Source organism: Gadus morhua, chromosome 1, assembly GCF_902167405.1.
Source record: "Gadus morhua chromosome 1, gadMor3.0, whole genome shotgun sequence".
NCBI classification, from domain to species: Eukaryota; Metazoa; Chordata; class Actinopteri; order Gadiformes; family Gadidae; genus Gadus; species Gadus morhua.
This window is the reverse complement of record NC_044048.1, coordinates 10,420,949-10,445,418: the sequence shown is the minus strand read 5'-3', so window position 1 is coordinate 10,445,418 and position 24,470 is coordinate 10,420,949. Positions and strand designations below refer to the sequence as shown.

At 47.8% G+C, this 24,470-nt stretch overlaps 2 protein-coding genes across 4 annotated transcripts; one reads left to right on the top strand and one right to left on the bottom strand.

Moving 5' to 3' along the window:
* The first annotated feature begins 31 nt into the window (after positions 1 to 31).
* On the top strand, positions 32 to 7,478 carry uckl1a (uridine-cytidine kinase 1-like 1a). Of its 2 annotated transcripts, XM_030365091.1 has the most exons (15): positions 32 to 155; positions 1,887 to 2,077; positions 2,503 to 2,609; positions 3,407 to 3,577; positions 3,870 to 3,941; positions 4,052 to 4,241; positions 4,337 to 4,398; positions 4,622 to 4,638; positions 4,897 to 4,995; positions 5,121 to 5,214; positions 5,377 to 5,439; positions 5,542 to 5,664; positions 5,865 to 5,972; positions 6,302 to 6,458; positions 7,091 to 7,478. In XM_030365091.1, the coding sequence occupies exons 1-15, from the start codon at positions 112 to 114 to the stop codon at positions 7,174 to 7,176; spliced, it is 1,584 nt and encodes a 527-aa protein (XP_030220951.1). In that variant the 5' UTR covers positions 32 to 111; the 3' UTR covers positions 7,177 to 7,478. The 2 variants fall into 2 exon arrangements, with proteins under 2 accessions (XP_030220951.1, XP_030220943.1); XM_030365083.1 differs by having other exon boundaries at positions 5,377 to 5,664.
* Positions 7,479 to 8,723: 1,245 nt separating this feature from the next.
* On the bottom strand, positions 8,724 to 24,221 carry si:dkey-70p6.1 (uncharacterized). 2 transcript variants are annotated; one of them, XM_030365138.1, is made up of 7 exons: positions 23,833 to 24,221; positions 18,107 to 18,331; positions 17,585 to 17,642; positions 16,976 to 17,054; positions 14,149 to 14,612; positions 11,621 to 11,758; positions 8,724 to 11,422 (listed from the first exon to the last, which is right to left on the bottom strand). In XM_030365138.1, the coding sequence occupies exons 2-7, from the start codon at positions 18,238 to 18,240 to the stop codon at positions 10,874 to 10,876; spliced, it is 1,422 nt and encodes a 473-aa protein (XP_030220998.1). In that variant the 5' UTR covers positions 18,241 to 18,331; positions 23,833 to 24,221; the 3' UTR covers positions 8,724 to 10,873. The 2 variants fall into 2 exon arrangements, with proteins under 2 accessions (XP_030220998.1, XP_030221006.1); XM_030365146.1 differs by having other exon boundaries at positions 24,130 to 24,221.
* Positions 24,222 to 24,470: the final 249 nt, after the last annotated feature.

Below are 24,470 nucleotides of genomic sequence, written 5' to 3'. Positions count from 1 at the left end.
ACAGACGACGGTGGGAAACTACATTTCCCACAATCCCGCAACCAGGTTGGACAAGGCAAATTAATGGCTGATAATCGCAACGAACGCTGACTTTGAAGTCGTCAGATCCCCATGGAAACGGAGTGTGGGAAGAAGATGTCCTCCCGCTCGGACAGGTACATTCAATCAGTTATTAGTGTTTGTTTCAATTTCCTATTCGAACTGCAATACATTAAGCCTGTCTACTTAAGCTACTGTAAGATACGGCTAGTAGCCTTCCCAATTACCTCTGAGCGTATTGGACTAAGCATTCCCAGGCGATACAGGCAAAGCATCGACTTTTATCATCCATCGATTTTATAATTCTTGAAATCATTCGTCAAGCTGCGAAATATGAGTGTGAGACACTTTAAGTTGAGCTAGGAATGAAGTGCACGGCGTGTTGTCTACAAGCGCAAAGGAGAATGAGTCCTGGGTTGGTTTGATGTGGCTCAGAGCATAATGTGCATCCATACAAACTGTGACAGGGCTTCTACTTTAGATAAGCCCTTCATAAATTCATCCACACTACATGCAGAACAATGTGGCCTGCTAAAACAGGGTATGCTTCAGGGACTGACCTGAAGTAGTCCTCTACGTTGTTGATCCCAATTCTGTTACGATCAACAACCTAGAGGAATTGGTTGTAGCTAGTAACTTAGTGGCTGACCTAGTTAGGAGCAACCATGTAGAGGACTACTTCAGGTCAGCCACTAAGTTACCAGCTACTACCGTTTCCAATAGAGTGAGATGGGACTTTTTTCTGAGGTAAATATCTTAATGGCTAGAGAAGGCCTAACCCAAGGGACAAGTCATTCCCTCTAGCCAAAGGTGTTCTACTAATACCGACAGACAGCCTCTCCTGCTCATCATCCTATTAGCCTGCTCGGAGAGAACTGAGAGAAAGGGGAGAAGGACAGACGCAGACAGGATTAAATCTATCGTAATGCCTGATTGTGAATAATCGACTATATTTCCTTGCGAAAAAAGGAAATGAGCAATAGCAGCACCAGGATAAGTTTGCCTAGTCGGATGCCCTTTGTAATGGCTTTGAAGGGGGTCATTCTATGTTTATTTCTTTACGTCAAAAGATTTATTCATCGACATGTTGTGAAGCCTCGGGTAGCAGACGGTTCAGTTCATGCTGACATGACTCTGCTTAGTTATGGAGCGAGAATCTGTTGGTCCCTGTCCCTGGCCTAACCACAGGTCGGTAGAGCAGTGTTGTTGGTTCCTTTATGATGTATTTACGTCACTCCTGCTTTTACAATGGGGTTGTGTTCTGGACGTAATGCTGAGCTAAATACCGGCCCAAGGGAGCCAGGGTGTGTGATCTGACTATAACCGAGGGATCTGGGTTAGTTTTACCATACCTCAAGGGCGTTAAGGCCACCTGGTTGCATCTTTTTATTATCTTTCTCTTCATTGGTCGTCATACGTTTTAGTTGTGTAGACGGAATCGATGTAGAACCATATTCAGCTAACCTCAGAATCTGTGAGGCATACATCCCTGCCTTGATCTTGGCCTTTGCTTTAGCATCAGCAAAAGTGTCCATCAAAGTGATGCAAGCTGTGAGACGCACTGAGTCAGCCGTGCCTACATCATTCAGGTGTCAGACCAATAAACAAAGAGCGAATGGAAGTAAGTAAATTGCATAATAAAATAAACGTTTTTAATTTTTCAGAGCCTTGCGATGAAAAACACACGTATGTGCATTCATACATGTGACTGATTTATGCGCCGCGTGTGTGTGTGTGTGTGTGTGTGTGTGTACGTGTGTACGTGTGCGCGCAAGCCTGTCTCTGTGTGCATGCGTGTGCCTGCGTGCGTGCGTGGGCCTGCCCCCATGTGCGACCCCCCCCCCCAGCGGCAGCGGAGGCGAGGACTCCCCGGACCAGCGGCTGCCGGTGGCCGCCGTCCCGCGCAGGAAGAGCGCCACGTCCCAGAGCAAGACGGAGCCGCCGCTGCTGCGCACCGGGACGCGCACCATCTACACCGCCGGCCGGCCGCCGTGGTACGACCAGCGCGGCGCGCAGTCAAAGGAGGCCTTTGTCATCGGTAGGAGAGCCAGGAGATCATTACCTACCCCCAGCCCCACAAGCAGCCCTTTGTTGGTCCAGGTGTAACGTATACTTAAGGAAACGTCCCCCTCTGTCACCTGCTGACGGTCTGGTGTGGTGCGAGAGCTTCTGGGTCTCGTAGTGTTATTGTTTTCTTTTTAATTACACCATGCTGCAAATGCTAAGACACACACACACACACACACACACACACACACACACACACACACACACACACACACACACACACACACACACACACACACACACACACACACACACACACACACACACACACACACACACACACACCACACATATAAGCATGTATACTCACTCACTCGCTTACACACACACGTTCACACGCACACACATCTACAGATGTACACGCAGCGGCTGTGAGATGTGTCTCTGGGCCTGCAGGCCTGTGTGGGGGCAGTGCTTCGGGGAAGACCACGGTGGCCAACAACATCATAGAGGCGCTGGACGTCCCCTGGGTGGTGCTGTTGTCCATGGATTCCTTCTACAAGGTTCTGTTCTTGAAGGACTGCTCCATACTTTTTTTAACGATTCTTGCAATTGTAAAGAAATGTGTTATAATGTTTTAAATAGTTAATATGCTATAGGCACATTTACTTATTTATTGATCATGCAATGGTGTGTTGAATTCAAAACAGATTGAAAGACAAAGAAGATACAGTGAAGAAATATGTAATAATGTTTTAAATAGTAATATGCTATAGGCACATTTCCACCAGTTCTGGAATATAATACCCTTCCTTTTAAGTGGGTACAGCATGGTAGACCAGCACTAGGACGAGGAGAACACAATGTATTGGATGTAAAATGTACGACCCAGAAACCCTCAGTGTAAACCACAATAATCACATGGGTCACGGATTGTCCCACTTGCTTTCAAGGTAATCCCTGTCTAATAGGCTGCTTTTTATAGGTACACAGACAATGAGTGTATTCCGAGTGGAATTTTAAAAACCTGAAATACAATCAACACACACATACAGCATAAGCACACAGGAAAGGACTTATGTTACATTTTGCAAATGTGTTGTTTTCTGTGGGGAGGAAAGTAGATATTTCTATAATTAATACCCTTCCCTCATTCGCACTGTTCATACTTGGGTTCTTTTGTGTGTGTGTGTGTGTGTGTGTGTGTGTGTGTGTGTGTGTGTGTGTGTGTGTGTGTGTGTGTGTGTGTGTGTGTGTGTGTGTGTGTGTGTGTGTGTGTGTGTGTGTGTGTTTCTATACATATATATATTTTTTTTTATTGACTTGTGTAAATGTGCTCCCAATGTCCTCTGTGATGCAGGTTCTCTGTGAGGAGGATCAGGCCTTGGCAGCCAGCAACGACTACAACTTTGATCACCCGGGGGCCTTTGACTTTGAACTGCTGGTGGCCACACTGCGCAAGCTGAAGAAGGGCAAGAGCGTGAAGATTCCCGTCTATGACTTCACAACTCATAACAGACATAAAGACTGGGTGAGCAACGCAACGCACTGCTTTGGTTGAAGAAGTACTCGTTTGAAGTTCGATTGTGTTTCCTTTTGTTTCTTTTTCCTGGGATAAAGATCAAAGTTTGACTATTTATTTTGCTCTTAAGGCATAGTTAAATCAAATGTCTAGGGCTCAAAACGAAGACATAAAAAAAAATATATTTTAATATTTAATGTGTTGGGAAGTATAACTGAAGTCTTGCACTCATTCTGATCATTTTAACTACTGCTCCTTTTCAACTGTCTTTGTTCATTCCTCCTCTTTCTCACCTCAATAGAAACACGTGTATGGGGCCAGCGTCGTCATATTTGAAGGAATCATGTCCTTTGCAGATAAAGATCTTCTCCAGGTGACATACTATGCTAGCTTTAGTTCTATTCTGCCTTCTACAATGAGCGCTCTTGTCTGCCTCTGGTTGATGGGCTGATGGACTGTGTTCCCCCTGTCTCCTACACACAGCTCCTGGACATGAAGATCTTCGTGGACACGGACTCGGACATCCGGCTGGTGCGCCGGCTGCGCAGGGACATCGCGGAGCGGGGCCGCGACATCGAGGGCGTCATCAAGCAGTACAACAAGTTTGTGAAGCCCGCCTTCGACCAGTACATCGAGCCCTCCATGAGGCTGGCCGATATCGTCGTGCCCAGAGGTAAGATGCAGTTAACAAGTGTTTTTTTTTTTTGTAGAAGTTTGATGTTTTTATTATTTATTACAGCAGTCATCTTTCATTGTTCACCGTTTCAGGGGGTGGTAACATGGTGGCCATCGACCTCATAGTCCAACATGTCCACAGCCAAATGGAGGAGGTGAGTGGGTCCACGGGTCCATAGCGCCACCTTGTGGTCTGTCCTCGTCGAACAACTGACAAGAAAATCATACTGTATGCTCAGCAGAAATGTTTATCTTCTTATTTCTAGTGAAATAACGACAGCCTGTAAGCCTGTTTCTTTCGACCCTTAAGAATCATGAAACATTTCCCTTGTGTGCTTTGAAAATGTTTTGTGTCTCTCACCGCGTCTCGCCATGCAGCGTGAGCTCAGTGTAAGGTATGGAGACATATGCCAATATCCACCCATTCAGCACTGTCTTGGTCCATCTCTGCACCTCTGTCTGTCTGTCTGTCTCTCTGTCTGTCTGTCTGTCTCTCTGTCTGTCTGTCTCTCTGTCTGTCTGTCTTTCTGTCTGTATGTCGTGACAAAACTTCAACAGCTTGATCAAAAGTCCACCTGCTGCCATTTTCAAAGCCGCCTTGCTTCCTATCACTTGGTAATCATCCCCCCCCCCCCCCCCCCCCCCCCCCCCAGGGCGGTCCTGGCCTCCGCCCCTCAGACGGACCCCCTGCCCCGGACGCTCAGCGTGCTGGAGAGCACCCCGCAGGTGCGCGGCCTGCACACCATCATCAGGTGAGCGGATCGTGACCCCCCCGGGGGAGGGGCTTACCGTCATGACGCCGTGGTCGTACGACAGGCGGACGCCGTCGCCCCCGCCGCCGCCCCCCACTCTGCTGACGCTCCCCTCTCCTCTGCAGGGATAAGGAGACCAGCCGCGATGAGTTCATCTTCTACTCCAAGAGGCTGATGCGCCTCCTCATCGAGCACGCGCTCACCTTCCTGCCCTCTCAGGTGGTCCGGCGTCAGGCACCGCTGTCCCCCCCCCCCCCCCCCCCCCCCCCCCCCCCCCCCCCACACACTACTACTGTGATATGAAGGCACATGGATACACAGTTTATATGTGTGTGTATTCTCCCGGGAGGCAACCTTGCCTGTTTTTGTCTTTTGCTACAGCCGTGCACCATCCAGACCCCACAAGGCCAGGAGTACGAGGGCCGCCGGTATAAGGGCAGAGGGGTGAGAGGGCTCCGTCCCCACCGCGTTGTGACCGGGCTGCTCCCTCAGGGGGGGGGCTGCTGTTGTCACACTCTGTCCTCCTCTCCCGATCTCGCTCCCCAGATCACAGGTGTGTCCATCCTGCGGGCCGGGGAGACCATGGAGCCGGCCCTGAGAGCCGTGTGTAAGGACGTCCGCATCGGCAAGATCCTGATCCAGACCAATCTGGATTCGGGAGAGCCAGAGGTGACTGGTCAGCGCCACGGCAAAACGTGTTCCGCAACTGCCCCCTTAATGATAATAGGTGTCCTGGGAAACGCCTTGGGATTTGCTTCGGGGTCTTTTCTTCCCGCATTTGGACTGTTCTACATGGTCTCCTTGGTAACCGTGTTGGCCCCTCTCCAGCTTTGGTAACCATGGTAACCGGTCTCCTCGCTCTTCCCCAGCTGCATTACCTGCGACTGCCCAAAGACATCAGTGAGGACCATGTCATCCTGATGGACAGCACGGTGTCGACGGGCGCGGCCGCCATGATGGCGGTGCGCGTGATGCTGGTGGGTGGAGACGCGGCCTGTCCCCAGGGTGCTGCACGCGCCACTCCCAGGCCCCCCGCTCGCACCTTTAGTGGATCCTCATCGGCTCAAAAGTTGCACTTTGAACGGACAATCCACAGTAATTAGCGTTAGATAAATCCATGATGGAACTGCTATTAAGGTAAACCCTGCGGTAAGACAACCCTCCTTATTTTAAGCCTTTACTATAACATAGCCTACGATGAGGTTGGTGCTGTGTGCCATCCGGTGGACGCTGTCATCCCAAATCGCCCCCAACAGCGTGAGAAGCTACACACGGGTCAAAGGCTCCGTTTGGTGTGCTGTTGCAGGACCACGAGGTGTGTGAGGAGCGGATCATGCTGGTGTCTCTGCTCATGGCGGAGCTGGGCGTGCACTCGGTGGCCTACGCCTTCCCCCGGGTCAAGATCATCACCACGGCCGTGGACAAGGGCCTGGACCACCTGCTGCACGTCGTCCCCGGGATAGGTCAGTCCTCCTCGCACCCGCTCCCCTCCTGGACGACGGAGGGCTCGCCCTCACGCAGGCCCCGCCGTTTTGATGAGTCATCTTTTTAAAAAAAAAAAATCCCAGCCAGTCAAAACACTGTTATAGTCTCATTATACCCTAATGCGTTGTTCCACTGGTAGCATTCAGAGGCTGTTACTGACGGTGGACGTTCTGTGAACATTGTAGTTACAATATCATACTGAGTGTCTCCAAGTTATTAAGAAACATTTGGAGATGTGTGGTGGTTGTGATGGTGAGAAAACACCATTTTGTCAGCCACCCCAACACACAGTCGTTGCTAAATGTTATTATAACTATAGATATTTTATCTTATTGGGCGAGATCTAGAGTTGTCCTCGGACACAAGAAATTCCGATGCAGAGAAGAAAGCGTTGATCACGATTTGGACATCCGATAATAAATGAGCAGACTTCTGCCGATGCAGAATACTTTGTAGGACAGGTGAATGTTCACTTGACCGTTACATTACATTGAAAAAGTCAGCGCTCACTTCGCAGTGTGTTTGAATGTGTTGAACTCTGAGTTGACGAGGTGAGACTGCAGGGGACCTATGACTCAGCGTGCTGCTCTGTGTCTCTCTGTGACGACAGGTGACTTCGGCGACCGCTACTTCGGCACGGACCGCTCGGACCAGTGGAGCGAGGGGGGGGAACCAGAACCGCCCATGTCCTGCTGACACAACCGCGAGCATGGCTTCATTTATTAACATATCTATTTGCACATTTCTACATTCCTCTGCTGTTTTCACTTCTATGTACTGTGTTGTAAATACTGTCTTTGTATTATAATTTGACAATCACCATGCCTCAGCTAAGCAAGATAATAGTGATATACTCTATATTCATTTGATTTATAGAAGCTGTATTTAGGGAGAAAACGGCTAATGTGCCGAAAAGGGGAAGTTCAGTGGGACTTTAAACCTGGGCAATAATGGCAAATGAGGTAAACAAAATAAAAGAAAACTTGTACACTTCTACATTTACTGTGCAAAATCGTCTCCCATCGATAAGCTGTGAGGCCATTACACAAACATACTTTATTGGTTACAGGATCTTCAAGTTAAACATTATATTTTTAGGTGCTTAATTATACGAGTTGTGTGTCCAATGAGACCGTTAATACTTGCATCATGGTTTGTAGAAGTTCACTGCCTTCACTGCAATACTCAATATGACCCAAAGAGAGCAGCGTAGTTCGAAAATGACTTCTTTCTGTGTGACATACCTCTTTAAGTCAAGAAAATCAATATTTTCTTTGAACATCTTCAAAGAACATAGGTCATAAAATGTATAGTGAAAGAACTAGGGCGAGTATAATGATATTCTTTTTTAAATGATTTAATATTAGGGCTGTGTATACAAACGGGCTACAATTTATCATTAGATTTGACAAATATAATTTATAAATCTACATTTTTCATTTTTTTTATATGCATATTTTATATTTTAATATATATACATTATACATACGTTCATAAAAATAAATACTCCCTCATCCAAAGGGACTTACCATATTTCCAGTGCCCTAATAGTATTTGGGGGTACTCTGAGTTCTTATAGGGCGGTGACAGTGTGGTCGTGGATGTCAGGCGACACGCGCTGTATTCTTGGAGACAGCGAAAGACTTGCTTGCCCATGTGACTACTGCCTCAAGGTTAACCTGTTACTATGGAGACAAGTCCACCAATGAGAATTCAGCAGAGGGGTTACGATGTTGACTGCAAGCTTTTTGTTTTAAGGGGTGACCTATTTTTTTTTCTTTTCTTTCAGATGCAGACCCCACTACTACTCACACTTAATCACACAGATGTTTACTTATCTAATACATTAAATAAGCACTCCATTCAAAACACAAACACACACGTTTACACACAGCATGGGGACACGAGGCAGAGCGATGGCACGGAATACAATAAAGAGCCCACACCTTTTTATTTCCTCAAGCCATACGTCCTTCTTTAAGGTTGTCGGTGAAGCTTTGACCACATCCACCAGCAGCTTTGAAATCAGGGTGTGGTTTTAATTAGGAAGACAGTAGGAAAACTAGACCCTTTAGTAGCTCTTTAGTAGTTCTCCAATCTGGCTGATGAAATACATGTCACTATTAAGCAGATGTATTACTGATGGGTAAGAGGTAGAATGTGTTTGTGAATGTATGTATATATATATATATACATACATACATAATGTTTGAGCTTTAAGAAGTGAGACTATGAGATAAAAATGCATTTTTTAAAGTGCCACTTTATTACAAAAGTATAAACTTGACTGACATTTTCATGAATAGTAATCTTAATATAAAACATTACAATCTTTTGCACTTAGCACTTAATTACACGCTTTTTGAGTACAAGACCCTGTCGTCTGGATAGCGAACACACAACATCAGCTGCCACATTAAACTTAGCAGAGCTTTCCAAAGAACACACCGCTTAACTCCCTCGCCGCCAAAGGAACGAACAGAACACGATTCAATTTACATTGTAGCAGTTTTTCAATTGTGTTACGAGATAAGTCATTCCAAAACACAATTAAACATAATATTAAAAGATAGATTTATTGACACCAATGATAGTATTTATTATTCTTTCTCTTTTGTAATGTACATACACATTGCATCAACATACAGTATAATCACATTGTTTCCTGGGGTTATTTTGGTCAAAATGTTTTTGTTCATTTTTTCTCCTCAATTTCATTGTTCAGGACTTTTTTTAATTTCTTTTTTTTACAAGGTCTCAGATGATACTCTCCTTAGCAATAAGTCTTAGCTTCACATTTATGTCATTTCAGCGATGTCTATATTATAACACTGACAACAGAGAGAGAGAGAGAGAGGGAGAGAGAGAGCAATACAGAGAGTGAGAGAGAAAAAGAGAGAGGGAGAGAGAGAGAGAGAGAGAGAGAGAGAGTTCATTGATGGCTCGACGGTGAAACATTAAACGGTTCGCTACACGACACGTCGATTCTACTAGCTTGGTTGAACGCAGCAGCACTCGGGATCAGGCCCTGGACAGAACCAGTTCGAACACAAGGCAGAGAGACTATAGTCATGGCTTGTCCACCACACATCTGAGAAGGGATGACGATGCAAAGAGGGTGGGGGTCGGGGGATGGGGGCGCTTTGTGACCCGACTCCAACTCCTGCTATGACCAGTGTTGCCAGGTGGGGCCAGGTTTGCCAGATTGGGCGGGGATTGCCCAATCTGGCAACACTGACTATAACAGTCCCAAGCACTTCCTTTATAGTCTCGTCTTAATTGTAGGCCTACTGAGTTGTGTTGCTGTCAGTACCGGAGGGGGGCCGTTACACGCCCCCCCCTCAGTGCTGCGCAGTGTCCCGGTGAGCCCATACATATTTAATCTAAATGATATTGTGCTCTAGAGGAAATAATATAGCAACACACAATAAATTAACTTAACAACCAACAACAGCTGCAACGAAACAAAACAAAATAAACCATTCATATTAGGTATTACATGACACGGCGTGATTTTTTGTTTTGTTTTTCAAGGTTTTCTCTAAGCATGCAACTCGTAGCAGGCAAAGTGCAGAGACAGTATCGACAAAGTAAAACACTTAATTTACATACGGCAGTGGAGACTCCCTGTGAGTCTGTGAAGGATGAGACAAAACGTGACAGAGGGAAAGCTTCTGGATCGCTTCTAAACGTGAGTATGCTCAAAATTAGTCAAAGCTTTTCGAAGGAATGCAAAATGTGTGCAATTTTTGTGATAATAATACTCTCATAATTTCTACTCTTGGTCCCTGAGCATTCAAGTATTTTTGATTAGTAATTCATTCCTTTATATCATTTAAATCCCCTCTTAATTCACATGTTAACCAACGACCCGGAACAGACTAAGTGCTACCAAAGGATTCTGCACAGCATTGTGCTCGCTCCCCGAATGGGGGTCCTGCTAGGACCAGATTTTTACCCGCTCAAATTGAGGAAGAATATTCTTTCTTTCTACTTGTGCTTTGCACATGAATCAATGATAAAGAAGTGCTACTATCACTGACAGACTCCTCTGTAATGATCTTGTGCTCATTCATTATTCACCACCTTTGGATTCCTTTTAAGGTGCTGTGTACAGCTGGATAAGAGACGCGCTGGTCGTCAGCCCCAGTCAAAACACACCACCGCCTTCCACATGATTTGCCCTAAGGCCTCTAGCCTCTAAAGGCGTGATGCCATGATTCAATGTAAACAGCATGTATGAGAGAGTGAGCGTGAGCGGAGGGGGGGAGGGGGGGGGGGCGGCACAACCGTTCGGCTCCTTCTTGTGTCAGCCCAGCTCCTCTGGTTCCACATGAGGACGGGGGGGCCGGTGGGGGGGGGGGGACGACGACGACGGTCACAGGGCTTAGCCTTAGAGCCCCGTGACGTACATCTCCATGCCGTCGTTGAAGGTGAAGATGGTGGTGGTGCTGGAGTTGGCGGAGCCCTGCTTCAGGTCCCCGATGCTCTCGTACAGGTTCTCCCCGGGCAGCAGCAGGGCCTTGGCGGGCAGGTGCTGCAGCTTGGGAGTCTGCTGGGTGGGGGGGGGCGGCGGGGGCTGCTGCTGCTGCAGCGGCTGCTGGCTCTTCTTGCGGCGGGGACGCAGGGTGGCGCAGGTGTTGGGGGGCCGCTCCCTCTTCCAGCCGCCGCCCGCCTCCACGTTCTCGTAGGCCGGGTCGTGCTCCTCGGTGCCGATGGACTCGTAGCAGTGGTCGTCCGGGTGCCCCCCGCCCGCCCCCGCCGCCTTGCCCTCCTGCGGGGCCCACGTCTGGGGCTTCACCACCACGCTGAAGCCGCCGTCCCGGTCCCGGTCCCGGTCGCCGCGCCCGAGGGTCCGGAAGCCCGGGTTGGCCGGGGGGGACCCGGGGCCCGCCCTCTTCTTCTTGCCCGTTTTACAAACCTTAGAGTACATCTCCGCCACCTGGCGTCAGACAACACGCCGTTACTCAGACGTCAACAATAACCAAAACATCATGATGAATGTGTATGCAAATCAGACGTTTGCACATTGATGAGGAAGCATCAGTGTGTGTGTGTGTGTGTGTGTGTGTGTGTGTGTGTGTGTGTGTGTGTGTGTGTGTGTGTGTGTGTGTGTGTGTGTGTGTGTGTGTGGGCTCACCGCGGCGGCAGACGGCTGCAGGTTCTCTACAGTGTGAGGGCCGAGCTGGGCCAGGCTTTTATTCTGGAGCATAATGAGGTCTTCTTCCTCCGGTGGCTTCCAGATGTACTGTTCCCCGTTACCCATAAACACGGCCTCCTGTGGACAGGTGCAAGGATCACAACATGTCTTTAAGAAAGGTAGCCAAGGCATTCGAGTATCAGCTATACTATGCTACACTTTATAATGCTATGCTATGCTATGCTGTGCTTCTTTATGCTATTCTACACATTACCATGACAGGCAATGCTATGGTATGCATTATGAAAGAATTATCACACACATACACCCACACCAACCTTGTAAAATATACAACTATATTAGAGCCCTGTTTTAAATCCTCTGAATCTGCACATTTGTTCCCGCCATCTTTCAACTAATTCCGAATGCCTCCTCCTAACAGCCTGTATTGGAGGTGTGTGTATGAGCATTTTTATCAATGCTGCATAGCTTTGAGGGCGGGGCCATAAGGCACCATGTGCTATATGCTGCATGAGTCTGTTTCAATGAGTTGCGTCATCCACTTAACCACAACAAACTGAAACGAACGGCCCTGCCAGCAGACTACACAGACACACATACACCGACACCCACTCACACACCCACGCACACGCGCACACACACACACCCACCCACCCGCACACAATCACACACACACACACACACATACATACACGCACGCACACACACACACACGGCAGCCAGTAAGTGTGCATGTTGTGCGCCCAGGTCAGAGCCACTGCTGTGACCCCCGTGACCTCACACGGGGAAACAAATTGAGTCCAACTGTTACCTCGGAGGCTGCGCCAGAGGATTAGGGCCACACATATGTAAGCTATCAGCGCACACTCTGTCGCCGCCACCGCCATATGGCGACCGTGTGTGAAGCTGCTTTCTCACCTTCACCTCACGACCAATAAATGTTGAACAGATCAACACATTGGGGTGCCAAAAAGGTGCCACCCCCCCCCCCCCCCCCCCCCCCACCCCACCCCCCGCTTTGGAGGACAGGAACCAACATATCATAGAGCAACATGTGGATCATGTTGTAGTTGTGCATTGAAGACAACCATTTAGCCATTTCTTTCAAACTAGATCTATAAAGAACATTTGCCCATGCTCAATACTGTGATAGACAAGCCTGTGTCATCTAAAGGACGGTGGCATGATCAGATCTGACCCCATGTACTTTGACAACGTAGCTCACTTTCAAATCATGCCGTAGCACCAAGAGGGAGGGCGAACAGAACAGAAGCAGGCTAGTGACGTTGTCCCTGTCAAAGACAGGACATGCAGCAATAAAGATTTTGCAGAGACGATATGAGATAATATATTTTCAAGATCATGAGATCACATACCATTCTCCTTCATTTCCGTGTGTATGAGATATTAAAGTTGGTGGGCATATTAAATCCTATTCTTCCCTATACATTTCCTTCCAAGAAAATTATATTCCAGTTCCAATGGGCAGAATAATGACTGCAACTACAATAATAATCCTTTAAAATGGAAAGAAATAATACCTTACGACTTCCTGCCCTGTCGATCAAATGCGGCCATAATCTTTCAGTCGGCATTTGAGTTTATTTAATCATTTCTCTTTTTCGTCACTTTCCCAGAATTTTACTTTCATTTATACCTACTTTCATTTATACCTTCCCATTATTAGGGGGAAACCCCTATTGTTTCTGTAACGTTTTTTTCTCAAATTCTGTAAAAGTCATACTACAGCCTATACCGTAAGTCGAAAACTCTTGAAATTTTCAGGTACGGTTACCAATAACCCCCTCTACCCATAAACCCAAATTTGTGGTACTGCATCCAAAGGTGGCTATTGTAAAAAATCATGAATTAGGCTTATTTCTCCTCACCGGATTGAGCTGGACTCAACATTCTTCCAGAATATTAATCTCTAGAATCAGACGCATCTTTTTCACCCTGGTCTTCTCCTCTAAAAATGTTTACTTTTCCCACAATTTCATAGAAAAGCCAAACGCCCGGTTTATCAGTGTTTCAATAGTATAATGCCAGTAGTATAATGCCAGGGGATCTTTAAGTTGAGAGTTTGAATCCCGATTATAGCATTAATATGAACAAGCTGAACATGACATTCGCCCATTGCTTTGCAGCTCACCTGAAAGCCGAGGCACAGTATTGCATCAAGTGGAACATCTTCATCAACATCTTTCCTTACATCATTTATTTATACATCTTTCATTAGTGTGTTCTTGACTTTAAATTTTGCTCGGACCCCGTTAATCACCGCTTTCGGTTATATTGAATGATTGATTTTAATACCGTAGTTACTTCTAAGAAACCATGGTTTCCCCCGGGTTTGTACCTTCCCCCTATAACCTCCAGCTCCCGGCCTCTTTATGTTCACTAAAGATCTTTGACGACGACATCCTAGGAAACCAGCGGCCCGCGACACCATGAAGCCAGGAGCCACGGGCCCGCGGCCACACGCCCACCGCCCCCTCCTCACCCACCTTGGGGAACGTGGGCAGGTGGAAGGCCTCCACGTTCCTGCGGGGCAGCTTGGTGCTGTGGGGGTGCGGCGGCGGCGGGGCGGGGTGCGAGGGCGGGGCGTGGCGGGTGGGCGCGGCCGGGGCCTCGCCCATGTCCGTGCCGCTGTCCCTCTTCTGCGGGGCCTTCTCCGCCTTCCTCAGCTTGCGGACGCAGGCGTACTCCGCCGCCTCCTGGGGGTGGGGCGGGGTCATGACCGCCCCCTCCGGCTCCGGCAGCACCTCCACCGCCTCTGCGTCCGGGTCGGGGGGCGCCGGCGTGTTGGCGGGCACGGCGGGCGGGGCCGGGGTGTCCGTCTGCCCCGCCCGGCCCACCATGGCGTACAGAGCGTCGTCGGCGCGCGCGGCGGAGGAGCGCTGGCCCACCTCGGAGTAGGTGTGCTCACCGTCCTCCCCGGTGCCTGAGGTCATCTGAGGGAGCTGCCTGCCTGGAGGACCGCGTTAGAGGGTTAGTACCACCGAAACAGTGTTAGAGCCATGGTTACAGCCAGGGTTACAGTGTTGGAGCCATGGTTACAGCCAGGGTTACAGTGTTGGAGCCATGGTTACAGCCAGGGTTACAGTGTTGGAGCCATGGTTACAGCCAGGGTTACAGTGTTAGAGCCATGGTTACAGCCAGGGTTACAGTGTTAGAGCCATGGTTACAGCCAGGTTTAGAGGGTTAGTATCACCAAAACAGTGTTAGAGCCATGGTAACAGCCAGGGTTACAGTGTTAGAGCCATGGTTACAGCCAGGGTTACAGTGTTGGAGCCATGGTTACAGCCGGGGTTACAGTGTTAGAGCCATGGTTACAGCCAGGGTTACAGTGTTAGAGCCATGGTTACAGCCGGGGTTAGAGGGTTAGTATCACCAAAACAGTGTTAGAGCCATGGTTACAGCCGGGGTTACAGTGTTAGAGCCATGGTTACAGCCAGGGTTACAGTGTTGGAGCCATGGTTACAGCCAGGGTTAGAGGGTTAGTATCACCAAAACAGCCACGGTTACAGTGTTAGAGCCATGGTTACAGTATTAGTACTACGTTAACAGCCATGGTTACAGTGTTAGTACTACGTTAACAGCCATGGTTACAATGTTAGTACCATGGTTACAGTGTTAGTACCACGGTTACAGCCAGGGTTAGAGAATTAGAGGCCTGGTTAGAGCAGTAGCCATTGTTAGAGCATTAGAATCCCTGTTAGAGCTATGATTAGAGTAACAGATTGCACCTTAGTTAGACCCAGAGTTAGAGCCACATTTAGAGGTTTGAAGAGCCACAGTTAGCGCCATGGCAAGACCCTTAGAGCCATGATTAGAGCCACCATAAGAGCCGTCATTAGAGCCACTGTTAGAGCTCCCCGTTTAGCTCATTGATTAGAGCCACCGTTAGAGCCCTAGTTATAGCATCAGAGCTACGTAAGGGCCACCGTTAGAGCCCCGGTTATAGCATTAGAGCTATGCTAAAAGCTACCGTTAAAGCCACGGTTATAGCATTAGAGCTATGCTAAGAGCTACCATTAGAGCCACAGTTATAGCATTAGAGCTATGCTAAGAGCTACCGTTAGAGCCCCGGTTATAGCATTAGAGCTATGCTAAGAGCTAACGTTAGAGCAGGGGTCGGCAACCCTAGGCACGCTTGCCTAGCACGCCTGGCACGGGGCAGCATAATCATTGGCACGCTTAAAAATATATATATATATTTATATAGGCCTATATATATTTTTTTTTTTTATTATTAAAAGATTTCACAGCACAAAGCGGCAGCATAGTAATTACTACCGATTTATTTTTGTACTTTATTCTGTTTTGGGCATTTCCCCCTTGTTCAAATATGTTTAAATTAGTTACAGAAAGCATTGTTCTGAAATGGGATCAATTCATAGTTTTTAAGCCTATGTTGTGAGTAATAGAGACGAAAATATTTAAAATATTGTTGCAAAAGGCCTGTATGCATCGCCTTCACATGGTTTTTGCAAAGCTGTACATGTCTTAAAGATATTGATGTGGATGGTTCCAACATTCTCATGTATTCTTGTTTTTTACATTGCACACAGTGCAAATATGTTTTTGAATGAGTTCCTGAAAACTGAGTTTTAAGATGGGACATATGTAATTATAATTTGTAAGCCCATGTTGCAAATATAACAACCACATCTTTTTTTTTAATGTTGATGCATGATTGTGGTCTATATGGATATGGTACAATTTCAGGTCTACTGGAAATGTTTTTGGTCACTGTGTCATAATTCAGCCTAATATTATATATATTGTTGCGTAAGGCACACTCTGTAACGAGAAAATGTCAAACTGGTACTGCATGTTGAAAAGGTTGCTGACCCCTGCGTTAGAAGGGTTGGAACTTTGGTCAGCAGCATGATGAGAACCACGGTTAGGGTGATGGTTAGGATATGGTTAAGATTCACTTTTAGGCCTGTGTTAAAATATTGACGATTTAACGTTCTCGAGGAAAAATCTTGTATCAAATATTTTAAATTCCATTCTAATAATAACTTAGCATTATGATAGTCTCCTAGGTTTCTGTTGATGCAAGTTAAGGGTTTATGGAAAGGAAGTGACATCTGATAACACTGAAGTCAAAGGAGTAACTATTATCCAAATTTAGATATAAGGAATGCTTTATTATTTAAACTATGATGTTTTGCAAAATATTGTTTTATCTACTCCACGGAAGAATGATTTTGCTTCATTAAAGACTGAATTGGAAATGCAACCTATGTTACCGCCATTGGACTGTGAAACTCCCTAGCTGAAGAAAACTAAGATATGTACTTGAGTAAAATGAAATGCACTCACTTTTCCCATTGCAGTTCATCTTGCTCATCTCAGTGTCCGACTTACTGATGGACCGCAACTTGGACTGCTTGAGTATGCCCTGACAGACCACACACACAAAGCCAAGTTAAATACACACACACACACACTCACAGGCACACTTGGGGGTGGGGGGTTGTGTCTCCATTTCAATTCCGTTCAAAAAGCTTTATGGCACGACCATTGTTGTGAATAGTATTAACGTTACATTATTTATCTTTATTATTATGCATTATTATAGAAAAAATGATACATTGGTAGTCAAGGCAGGGCCCTATTGTTCTTATGGCAGTCACCTTAACCATACAGTGCTGGGGGAAACAATGCACACACACATACACACACACCCCCACGCACACGCACACGCACACGCACACGCACACGCACACACACTCACACACACACACACACACTCACACACACACACACACACACACACACACACACACACACACACACACACACACACACACACACACACACACACACACATATGAGGTGCTCTCTCCATACACCCTCAGCCTCATGTTCACATCACTGTTGGGACACAAAGGTAAACATGGCAGTGACACGGTGAAGCACTCTACATACCATGTCCATGAGGCGGTGCTTTCCACCCTCTCCAGAAACATTGTGTGTCTTCCCCTTCCTGAAGAGGAAACAGTGAGAGGCTCAGAAACTCTAAGTATTGTAGGGATCAGACCTGTGTAAGTGAGTGCCATAGGTTCAGCATTTGAAACACCACTTGGCTACTCTATGGATGCGTGTGCATCCAATCCATGTGTCTATGAACAGGGTCATGTGTGTTTGTTATTTGTGCTTGCGTGTGTCTACTACATGGCTGCTTTATTAACTCAAACAATATCGGTACTAGATGTGTTTGTCTGTGTGGGTTTGTGTGTGCGCATACAAGCACACTTTTGCATTTGTAAATATTTCCCATTTCGTATTTTATAAACCTTTATCCAAAGCGACGTTTATGAACATATCTATCGATGTCACCAATGAGCAGCACCCTACCTGATCATTCATGTATCGGTTCAGGTTTGTGTGTGCGTGTGCATGTGAGTACGTGTGTGCGTGTGCATGTGTGTACGTGTGGGGGGCCCTCACCTCTGGCAGCCCACGCAGAGCACCACGATGAGGATGGTGACCAGGAAGGCCGAGGCAGCAGCGATAGCACCCAGCAGCAGGACCTTGCCGTAGGGAGGAGCCGTGAAGTTCAGCCCGTCCTGCATGGAGGCCATGTGGGAGCGCTGGCGCTCGCTTGCTGTCACACACACGCGCTCACACACACGCGCTCATGCACCCTGGGAAGCGCCACTGTCTCACTGGGATCTGCAGGGAGACACGGAGGCAGACAGACACCGTTTAGGGGGGCAAGAGGAGGCCGCGTCTGGCGTGGGATCCCGTCGCATGACGTGTAGCCGTGCAGCGTGGTATGATGTGTGGTAAGGTGATGTCGTATGAGGTGTAGTCGTATGATATCGTAAGATGTCGCCGTATGATGTCATATGATATCGTATTATGTGGCGATAGGATGACGTTTGAGGTGTAGTCTTATGATATCGTATGATACATAGTCATATGATGTCGTATGTGTAGTCGTATAATGTCGTATGATGTAGTCGTATGATGTCTTCATACGATAGTCACCTGTTGTCGTTGTTATACGGCGTGTTCTGAGTTATCTCAACACAATGACCTGCATTTTTCGATGAATGAAGCCCTCTTTCATTGAGTCCAAATCCTCGTTCTGCAGAGATATTGATGCGTTTTCCATGTGAATGAACCACCTCAATATGCCAAACGGGGGGATTGTTCATTTATTTCTATTTCTAACGTCCTACATAATCTTGGAATCCTTGTAATCGTGTTTTTGCTCATTCTTATGAAGAACCATAAATATAAGTGGATCCACAGACACTGAAGACAAAGCAACACACAAAGGCAGAAATAATGAACTCAAACCCGGAGGAAGCAAATACCGCTCAGGCTGTTGAGCCAGGGAGATCCCAGACACACACAAACAAACACACATGCCCACACGCACACATGCTGTTTTCCTTTGAGTTCTCGTCTACCTTCTGTAGCTTGCCAGGGGATTTCATGGTTGGCAGTGTGATATTCCAAATGAAGAGCAGAAGCCCAGAGTTCTTACCAAAACGCCAGGCAGCCACACTTTGTTGTGATCCATGGTAAATCACACCATCTGTCCACCACAATAACGATATGTTTGGCTTCATTTGGTTGGTCCTAACATGTATAATGTAATGCCAGAACATAAATGAACAGCAGAACCACTTGTGGGACTAAAGACTTTCGGGATCTGCACGTCTCTATGAATCTTGGATAAAGGAATCATGTAAATCCACAAGGGGGAATTCCAGGATAGTATTTATTTTGTTAAAGTTGTATGTATACTGTAACAACATGCACGTAAAATATCTATCATTCATATGAGCAGCTTACTGGAACACACCTGAAAAGTATCTCATTGCAAAAGGCTGCCTTGATGTCGATGAAACGAACCAGGTTGCAATAAGTTAAGCAAAAATAAACACAATTCACAATTCATTCTGAATTGTCTGCAGTTGCCTAAAAATGATATCAACACCAGTGAGTGAGGACCACTAACGAGACCACTAACGAGACCACTAACGAGCCAGGAGGGAAGGGGAAAGGTGTACGTGGGAACCGGGAGGCTGAGGGAGCGAGGAAGGGAGGAGGAAGACGAGGGGAGTGCAGCTAGGGAGTGAGGATGAGTGGGAGTTCAGTGGCAGATGTTAGAGGAAGCAGAAAACAAGCCAGGCTGAAGCCAGCCTGACACGTCCCCCGCCAGCCCCCTTCTTTCTCAGGTCTCCCTCCCTCCCGCTCCTTCGTCATCTCCTATCTGCCATGTCTCGGCATCTCCTGTCCGACACCTCTTCCTCCCCCCCCCCCCCCCCCCCCCACCACCCCACCCCTGTACGGTCTCCTCTGTCTACCCGCCCCCCCCCCCCCCCCCCCCGCCCCTCCAGCACCTCTCCCTGCGGTGCTCAGCCACCATGACGCTCCAGCACTGCAGTGTAATCTCTGGCCTGGGAGGGACGCCGCGACGGGGCTGGCTAGCCAGCCGATCGGTCCTGATACACACTCCCCGGGCCCCGCCGCGGTGATAACGCAGCCCCAGGAGGAAACGGGCCCTCAGCTCCACACTGGCCTTTATTTCCCCCCCCCGGCCTAACAAAGCTCTCCCTTCTCCAGGAGGCAGGGAGCGGACCCCCGGCCCGGCGGCCGCAGCCCCTCAGTACACTACAGTGTCTGGGAACACCAGCAGAAAGCTGTCTCCCCTCACCACACACCTTCCCGCCTGCCCGCCGGCCGGCCCGCCCTGTCCGGCTGCTACCCAGGCAGGCAGCGCACCGTCTATCACAGAGGGCTACCGCTACGGCTAGCCCGCTAGCAGGACACAGGAGAGGAGCCGAGGAGGGTAAAATGGGGTTTAGTGTATCAGGGCCGGGGATAGTGAGCCCTGCTCCCCATTGTAATGCTGGAGTAATTAAAGCTGGCCACCGGCCTCTCCCTCTAGTCCTCCTCTCTATTCCTCCTCTCTAGTCCTCCTCTCTATTCCTCCTCCTCTCCAGTCCTCCTCCTCTCTAGTCCTCCTCTCCTCTAGTCCTCCTCTCCTCTAGTCCTCCTCTCTAGTCCTCCTCTCCTCTAGTCCTCCTCTCTAGTCCTCCTCTCCTCTAGTCCTCCTCTCCTCTAGTCCTCCTCTCTAGTCCTCCTCTCTAGTCCTCCTCTCCTCTAGTCCTCCTCTCTAGTCCTCCTCTCTAGTCCTCCTCTCTAGTCCTCCTCTCCTCTAGTCCTCCTCTCTAGTCCTCCTCTCTAGTCCTCCTCTCCTCTAGTCCTCCTCTCCAGTCCTCCTCTCCTCTAGTCCTCCTCTCCTCTAGTCCTCCTCTCTAGTCCTCCTCTCCTCTAGTCCTCCTCTCCAGTCCTCCTCTCCTCTAGTCCTCCTCTCTAGTCCTCCTCTCCAGTCCTCCTCCTCTCTAGTCCTCCTCTCTAGTCCTCCTCTCCTCTAGTCCTCCTCTCCTCTAGTCCTCCTCTCCTCTAGTCCTCCTCTCCTCTAGTCCTCCTCTCTAGTCCTCCTCTCTAGTCCTCCTCTCTAGTCCTCCTCCTCTCTTGTCCTCCTCCTCTCTAGTCCTCCTCTCTAGTCCTCATCCTCTCTAGTCCTCCTCCTCTCTAGTCCTCCTCTCCTCTAGTCCTCCTCTCTAGTCCTCCTCCTCTCTAGTCCTCCTCTCTAGTCCTCCTCTGCTCTAGTCCTCCTCTCTAGTCCTCCTCTCCTCTAGTCCTCCTCTCTAGTCCTCCTCCTCTCTAGTCCTCCTCTCTAGTCCTCCTCTCCTCTAGTCCTCCTCTCTAGTCCTCCTCCTCTCTAGTCCTCCTCTCTAGTCCTCCTCTCCTCTAGTCCTCCTCTCTAGTCCTCCTCTCCTCTAGTCCCCCTCTCCTCTCCTCTCGTGTCCGTGGGAGAGGAGAGGACTGCAGTACGTGTGAAATATGAAATATTTTGTCTTGTTAAGAGGAATGTTGTATGGTGTGCATTGCAATAGGATCCCCTCCTTATGACAGACATGTGAATGAAATGCATCTGACGTAAGGAATGAAGTGCATTCTCTTCAGGATATTCACGGTTCACGGTCGTCAGCCCACAGTGTGAGGGGTGTGAAGAGAGGAGTCAGGATTGGATTGAACACCTTGATATATTTTCGTGTATTTTTGGAACACATATCAAAAACGACACTGTTGGTGTGCGTATGTTCCCCCTTGGTGGGTTTGTGTTTGGACATGTGTGCGCATGTGCTGTGCTGTGCGTCGATAATTAAAAAATAAACACAATGACTCTACCAATAACACAACACCTAGCTATATCTTCAACAAAATATCACCCTCGTTATAATCACCACAAAATAATCAATAAAGGATGACATATTAGGCGCTGTACTGAGCAGGACGACCCCTCTATGAAGACAATCGATTGAGGAAACTCTAAATTGGTTGCTTGAGGGAAAGACACAGCATTTCAGAGTGCATCCCATCTAAGCATAGTAATGTTGGTATTTCTAACAATTTCCACATGTGTAGTATTAATACATCATAATTTGCCCCGACATGTGGTAAAGACCCAGATCCCCATGTTCTTATAAACCACCTGGTCGTGCAAATCTACCCATCCTCAGTGTGACACCAATAGCAGTCTGTGTGTGTGTGTGTGTGTGTGTGTGTGTGTGTGTGTGTGTGTGTGTGTGTGTGTGTGTGTGTGTGTGTGTGTGTGTGTGTGTGTGTGTGTGTGTGTGTGTGTGTGTGTGTGTGTGTGTGTGTGTGTGTGTGTGTGTGTGTGTGCGTATGTGTGTATGTGCATGAAAGAAGAGGGGCAGAGAGGGAGAGAGAGAGAGAGAGAGAGAGAGAGAGAGAGAGAGAGAGAGAGAGAGAGAGAGAGAGAGAGAGAGAGAGAGAGAGAGAGAGAGAGAGAGAGAGAGAGAGAGAGAGAGAGAGAGAGACAGAGGGATAGAGTGGGGGGAGCTGTTATTGTGTGAGAATGTGAATTAGGTCAAATGTTTGCTTGCAACAAAGATTAACCATGCCCGTGAGATGAGGAATGGTGTAGCCTGTGTGCAATAGGGTTAAACAGCCTATGCAACAGTGAATCCTAATAAATAGAATGTCAAGCCCTTGTTTAATTATTTAATTTGCTGCTTTCTTTCAGCACCAGTGACAAAAACCGAGACACTATAACATGCTTATCAATTAACTGGATTCCACTGCTCTACACCCTTTGGTCAATTCTATCTCACATGGTAGCAACACAAAAAGAGGTGATTGGATAGGTGAGCGTGCACAAACTGGCGATGGGGTGGCGATGGATCTATCCGCCTCATATGGACCCAAGATAAACAGCCATTAATTATATCAGAGTTAATGATACGGATACATTTGGCCTGGCTCGCCGTACCTGTATCTGTGCTTTAATATGTCTTCGATAACATAGTCGGTTCAAGCTGCAGTGGCACTATAAGACAACAGGTTCGCAACCAAAAAAAAAAAAAAGATTTGTAATCGGTTGACTGACAGCCACGTCAATTGTAAACCGAAAAGAACGCCCGTGGAAACCGTCTTAGTCGGCCTAGTCATTAAAAGCCATAAGCACAGGGAAATCTCCCTTGATGCAGTGTCTTGTAAGGCGATGTGTTTTAATCAGGGCTCGGGGCACGATTTTTTATTTTATTTATAATCATCAAAGCATTTCCGATTAATTTCAAGATCAAAGTGAAATGTAAGCGCCGTCCCTGAGGTCAGATGGCAAGTTGACGACAAAGGCAGTTCCCTACACCCCCTAATAGAGAGAGGGGGGGGGGGGGGGGCACGGACCTTAATGGAAGGGTAAGGTGGGTCTCACGTTAATAATCCGGTCGATTCAACGTCGACCAGGACATAGGTACCATCGATCAGCCTTGACGGGATCCGCAGGCTGCGTCTCACGTTCAGCTGGTCCCAAACTCACTGACCAAATGATGATTATCACCCCCAAATAATCCCCCCAAATCGATGCAGTAACGTTAAGGTGGGTGCGCACGTGTCGGTGTAAAATGTACGACCGCTGGAGACGGGAATGAGTGCCAACACAAAGAAAATGGGCAATGCAACGTATAGAAGGGCTCCATGAAGGATATCACCTGATCCATATCCACCCCGTTCCATTATCTTGATTCATACGCTAAATATATATATAACGGGAAATACAGATCCCCATTCTGTCAAACCGAGTCGGGCATGGAGCAATGCGCTAGGAGGATTTCTGTACTCACTCAGATCAGAGCTGCAGGAGGCGCGACGGAGCGCTGCGTTTACTTTGCTGGGTTCCTTTAATTTGGGTTGCTTCCACTCGTACCACGCACTCTCCGCAAGCATAATCAATCAAAAATGTGAACTCTGGTGTCGTGCGTTTCAGAAACGAAGAATGCAGCATATTGAGTCTGTCATTCTTCCACAGCCCGGCGTGTCACCCCAATGCGTCGTATCCACGAGTCCACGTTTTGCGCGACAAACGCAGAGAAGAAATATAAACATTTGAGTTCCTGTATTATGACAATTGTCTGAATTACCTCCACATTTCAGGCCCCCTCCATCTCTGCACGCAGCCCCTCGGCTCACGATAGTTCCATGTGACAGCGATGGCTGGAGACCCCCAATTATGAATTTCGTCTTTTGATTGTGGCCCCCCCCTTCGGCTGGTTTGGGAAGTGCTGGTTGTTGGACCATGAATGGGATGAGTGGTTCGCTGTCACACACTAGTGGTCTACTACGTCTTGTGAATAGTCTCAGACATGTCCATTTGATTATCATTGTGGTGTAAAGTAAATACCATTGAAATACATCATGTTATGTATGCATAATTGTAGCCTGCCTATTCTATAGATATATATTAGATATCAACAAAATAGGC

What these genes read in the sequence shown, in the direction of transcription:
- si:dkey-70p6.1 (XM_030365138.1), bottom strand. Translation starts at nt 18,240, where the DNA reads ATGGCCTCCATGCAGGACGGGCTGAACTTCACGGCTCCTCCCTACGGC. An exon ending in CTCTGCGTGGGCTGCCAGAG is followed by an intron (nt 17,643 to 18,106) that starts GTGAGGGCCCCC and finishes TTTCCTCTTCAG; the next exon opens with GAAGGGGAAGACACACAATG. An exon ending in TGCAGCCGTCTGCCGCCGCG is followed by an intron (nt 11,423 to 11,620) that starts GTGAGCCCACAC and finishes GTCTGACGCCAG; the next exon opens with GTGGCGGAGATGTACTCTAA.
- uckl1a (XM_030365083.1), top strand. Translation starts at nt 112, where the DNA reads ATGGAAACGGAGTGTGGGAAGAAGATGTCCTCCCGCTCGGACAG. An exon ending in ATAACAGACATAAAGACTGG is followed by an intron (nt 3,578 to 3,869) that starts GTGAGCAACGCA and finishes TCACCTCAATAG; the next exon opens with AAACACGTGTATGGGGCCAG. An exon ending in CGATATCGTCGTGCCCAGAG is followed by an intron (nt 4,242 to 4,336) that starts GTAAGATGCAGT and finishes TCACCGTTTCAG; the next exon opens with GGGGTGGTAACATGGTGGCC.